Source organism: Sycon ciliatum, chromosome 11 (genome assembly GCF_964019385.1).
Source record: "Sycon ciliatum chromosome 11, ocSycCili1.1, whole genome shotgun sequence".
Classification (NCBI taxonomy): Eukaryota; Metazoa; Porifera; class Calcarea; order Leucosolenida; family Sycettidae; genus Sycon; species Sycon ciliatum.
The window spans coordinates 4,789,616-4,795,029 of record NC_088653.1 but is presented as its reverse complement, the minus strand read 5'-3'; the positions used below and the strand labels follow the sequence as shown (position 1 = coordinate 4,795,029).

Below are 5,414 nucleotides of genomic sequence, written 5' to 3'. Positions count from 1 at the left end.
CTCTTGATGGAAAACCAAAAGATGCAGACGTACACTTGAAGCAATCACCAGCTAAATTCAAAGTGGGTGATGATGTGCGTTTGGCTGTGGCTAAACGTCATTTCGAGAAAGGGTACACGCCCAACCGGACAGAGGAAGTGTTCGTGGTAAACGATGTCCTACCCACTGTACCCCACACCTATCGTGTTCAAGACCTGATGGGAGAAGTCATTCAAGGACAGTTCTATGGAGCTGAGCTACAACATGCCAGACACACAGGATTGAGATTCGATAAGGTGTTGAAATACAACAAGAACAGTCGGCTCGTCAAATGGAAGGGTTATCAAGACGAAAAATTCCATACCTGGTTAACAAAGAAGGATGTGAATGATCTCAAAAAGTATTAGCATTTCATATGTACAATGTAGCTCATGTTTTGGATTAACGTGAATATTATGAATCGCATAGTATTTACAATGTATTTCATGAGAAGATATGACATATGCTCTAGTATGTGTGGAAATCCATCAGTGCTTTGGAATATCCGTGTGTCCGAATGCCAGGGTGTTGATACCATCCTCCAGAATGTAACGCTTACTGTCGAATCCACAGAGGGCAATCTTGTGTAGCTCCTCTCCGTGAATGCAATGTCGTCGACTTCGAAGAACATTCATTGTTCTCTTCAGCTGAGACTCCTCGACGAGACATGTTCGATAATCATCGACGGTTATGGTGTTTTTCAACACGCTTCTCTGCACACCTTTGGCACGCTTGCCATTGTCGTCGTTGTCTTCACAGCGGTATGCGTACATCTTGCTCCGCAAACCAATGAACTCCTTGATGGGTTTGCCACCTAGTTCGTCCTTGAACTTCCCTACCACCTTCTTGTTGACCGTGCTGTACAGGTGGTGGGATGGTGAATAGTTGGATGTGTCATAGGCTGTTATGTTGTTTGACATATCGGTGTACAGATCATCCGTTTGAATATGTACGATCAGACTATCAGTATCAGTGTAGAGCAAACGTACATTTTGTCCATAGCGGGGTAGGAGAACTTCATAGTAAAAGGAATACATCAAGTGCTTCGACAGATCGAGGATGGCTGTACCCACATAAATGGGTTTATTGAGAGTCACCTTTGTCCTGGCAAACTCGATTGCTATCAGATCGTTCTCAAAGGCTACACTGCGGATGTACGAAGGTTTGTTGATGCTTTTCTGGAGACGTGGTTTTTCATCCTGTTCACCAATGAGCTTGATGTTTACTCTGTTTCGAACGTTTTCCATGGTCTTGCCATATACAGCATTGTTCATCAACTACGATAAACAGGCATACAAAAAAAAAAGAAAGACAAGAAAAACAACAATAAGAAAACTGTTATCTTCAGGTCATTCACACTTCCAGTACATACTAGATCCCACACTATCGCTAAATACACACACACACATGATGTGGAGTACCCACCTTATAGAAGTCTTTCTCGAAATCAGAAGTTGATAGCTTTCTCAGGTCAGTATTAGTGTCGATGTATGGCTTCATCCATGGGTGTTGTGTGAAGGAGAGCACACGATGCACATCTGTAATCTCCACACCCAAGGACACATACTGCTGCAAGGTTCTGTAGTGCAGAACATAGTGCTCTTTCGGTAGTAGATTTGGCACCAGTTTCTTCGCTTCCAAACCGCTCACCTACAAGAGTACAGTATAGATATACACAAACCTTAGAAGATTAATACAAGCATATCCACCAGATAGACCATGACTTACCATTAGTTTCTCTGCCATGTGGGTCTGATATGGAGAAAGCATATCTCGTGTCACCTTCATCTTCTCAGGAGCCAACGGATAATCATTCATCATGTCATGCACACCATCTGGAATCCTTAAATCGCACTCCACCATGTATCCCGTCGAAGAGTCCATTGGATGATCGAGTACCGTCTCCAGAAGATCATCCGTCACTGCTTCAAAGCAGAAGTCCGACACGGGCAAGGGTTGAGACATGGCCCATCCATATAGATTGTTCGCATCTAAATATTGGATGAAGCTTGACGGCTCGTCTGGATTGTATTCCGATAGATATCTGTTGTTGGCGGTGGCGTGTCTAGCGGACACCATGCTTATGCCACCTCTTTTGCCATGCTCAATGAAGTTGAACATGTCAATGTCGGAAATGAGATGAAGGGACACCTTCGTCATTTTCAGCAGCGAATCCCAGGCAAATCCCGGTAAGGTGAGGTAATTAGCGGGATCCAATCCATAGGTTGCGTGAGCAGTTCTTCTGAAGTTTTCGAAAACGTCAGCCAACAGCAGCACATCAGTCTCCAGGTAGAGGTCGTGATAGTCTCCTAGATCTTCACAGTCAAACGCAGTCCATACTGTTTGCGCATAGGCATAGTCTTCATCACTGATACCCTAGGGAATAGAAAATGTACACCAAAAAGAAAAACAAATCAACGAACTTATTTTAGTAGTTCGCCCACACAATCAATTATTTAGTATGAAGCTGCAGGAAGCGTTCAAACACATTTTGGCTTATTTTAGTACTTCGAAGTAAGATGGTGAAAAAAGAAAGAGAGAAAGATCTACTATATCTGTCACACTACTCACCGTGTTCGTTAGCGTTGAGTGGAATGCATCCTTGGGTGGTAGACGCGTTTCTTCGAATTGGTCGTACGACCCCATATATTCATACGGGTAGACACCCTTTCGTGTCAACAGTTTGCGTTCATCCTCGTCTGGAAATCGTGCGGATAGAAGGGCGAATGCATCTGGTGGTGTAGCCGAAACCAACCGGTCTAGGGAGGTGTTCAAGAATGCCAGGCTGTCTATGAACTGGAACTGTCTCCATCCGAATGTGACATATTTTTCACTGTTGATGGGAATCACTTTGATAGCACCGAGACGCTTGGTCTGAGAAGAAGAAAGAAAAAGAGGAGACACAGTTTTAAGGTGCAGCTGTAAAGATGAATATCAATCATATAAACGTGAATATGAGTACCAACATAGTAATGATCTTCCTTCTTAGAAAAACATCATGATCCACGCACACGCACACACGCACACACACACACAAATACACACCACGCATATGTAACGTACCCGTTCTTGTCCTTTCTCGTTCACATATGTAATCTCATCAGTGGACGTTCTCCCAATGGCAGATATGATGTGATGAGAATCGTATCCCTTCAAGTTATGAAAGATCACAGGAATCTTGATCTTGAACGGCTCAATCCGCATGTTCAGGTTACAATGGTTGTGTGCTGCACCACGGTAAGCACCGGTGATGTGGCAGTGGTCACGTACACGATCGCTACCCAACGCTTCACCACAGATCCAACAGGAGACTACCGTTTCAAATTCACGTTGCTGACTTTCTGAAATGATCATTTGACCAGCATTACATGCTAGAAGCTCATCACGGATAATCTCCTCCTCTTGCTCAAGTGACAGCAGAAAACAGAACATAGAATCTTCTCCACGGTAAAAGAAACGGTTCGTGACGACGCCATCAGATCGTACTACAATGTAAGAACAGGAACAGGCTACATGCTTGTTCTTTTGGAATGTCGAATGACCGATTTTATTGACAGCGGACAGAGGTTCTATGAAAGCCTCACAATCAGCATAGATCACCTGCATTTGAGAGAGAGAGAGAGAGAGAGAGAGAGAAGTAGGAATAGCAGCAGGGACAACACCGAGTAAAACAGCAGAAAAGACAGATAGAGAATTAGAAATAGCTGCAGAGACAACACCGAGTAAAACAGCAGAAAGGTGAACAATCAGAGTCAAGAAACATGTGCAGGAAAGAAGAAAAAAAAAACAGACCACAGTGTGTTCACCTTGATTAAGTGTTCTACTTACAAATGGGGCTTGAAGCTGCTTGTTCACATTCCTGAACATCACTCTATCGCCAGCCTTTGGCATCTCCACCGTGGCTTCAGGATGTTCACTGCAGTACATCATATGATTATTCAATGCCTTCTCGGTGACGTGTGTTGAGAGACATCTGAAGCAGACGAAATGTGCTCGACGTGCTCCAGTAGCAACAAGACGACTGAATGACTTTATCCACACCCAGTGCTGCACCTCCACGTCATTGCGTTCGTCTTGGATGAGCAATACATTGATGGCGGACTGCGGTTGCTGAGAAATTCTTAACGGATACAAGTATATGACTTTCTCTTCATATCCGAAGACGTTGATGTAAAGACCGTCGTTCAGTCTTTCGATGACTGGTATGTCTTCCAGTTTTGCTGGAAACTCGATGCCGCTCACATCCACAGTATCCACATGTTCTGCGTACGACGATTGACGATATGGATGAGACTTGTCTGCCGAAAATTTAGCAGCCAGTATTGACCATCTAAAGTACGGATGACATAAGACATGGACAGGCGGCATACAGTTCAATCCATACACCATATCACAACACTGAAACCCCACTGCTATACTTACAGTAAACACTTGTTGTCAGTGTTCTGCACGTTAACAATGGCCTTCTTCGACTTCAACTCCGGTGGCAAGGGGATGTACGAACTTCCTCCAAGTACACAGTAGCGTGACATTTCGATGTGTAAACAGGAAATCCGTTCAACTACCCAACCTGATCCATGACGAACGAAATCATCAAGACGAGCGTTGATCTGAGCTATCATCCTACTGAGAAGGTCCCTCAGCTCCATGGTGTTGAGCACCAGCGTTGTACTCGATCGGAAGAAGAATGTGTTGGAAACCATTTGTCCTGTAGCAGGATTCAGCTTCTGCATCACCACCTGAACTACCAAAGAACACTTGTACTGACCCCATTGCTCAATATTCTCTTCAAGAAGCAGCTCCAGCGACGGTAGAACATGAGAGAAAAACTTTAGTACATCTGCAAACTCTTGATCAGGACAATAACTAAAGAATTGCAATAGATCAGATGATCTCACTACATCAAAAGACTGACGAGGTTTCTTCCGAAGGGGTTCCATCCTGAGCAGGGGTGGTGGCGGACAACCACACAATGGCTTGACAAGGTACCGAGGACCTATTTTTATAGGGTTTTCGTAATAGTTGAATTCGGAATAACTGGTTGTTTTTCAATTAACCAATCCACTCATCTCCCGCTGGAAACAATTAACCACTTACCGCACTTCCCGCTGAAAACATGTGACCAATTAGCGCACTTCCCGCTGAAATCACGTTCATCCTTTTATCGCGCATTGACCCATGTTCCACACTTCACAGTGAAATCAGTGCTGCAATGATGTACTGTGACGTCAATACACGGATGCATGATCTGTGCATCTGAGGTCAAGATGAATCCGGTGTTCCAGCAGCTAAAAGTTCGAGAAAGAATTGTTGTATGTCGAAAAGAATTATACGAGAGGAAAGCTAGAAAAATTCTACACCTCATGGACCTTTCGATTACGGACATAGATGGAAAA

The 5,414-nt window shown here is 44.0% G+C and overlaps 1 protein-coding gene across 1 annotated transcript; it reads right to left on the bottom strand.

Moving 5' to 3' along the window:
* Positions 1-506: 506 nt before the first annotated feature.
* Positions 507-4,958, bottom strand: LOC135827011 (uncharacterized). The gene is made up of 6 exons (XM_065339533.1): positions 4,441-4,958; positions 3,847-4,348; positions 3,082-3,423; positions 2,590-2,892; positions 1,747-2,394; positions 507-1,295 (listed from the first exon to the last, which is right to left on the bottom strand). The coding sequence occupies exons 1-6, from the start codon at positions 4,956-4,958 to the stop codon at positions 507-509; spliced, it is 3,102 nt and encodes a 1,033-aa protein (XP_065195605.1).
* Between the last annotated feature and the right edge of the window lie 456 nt (positions 4,959-5,414).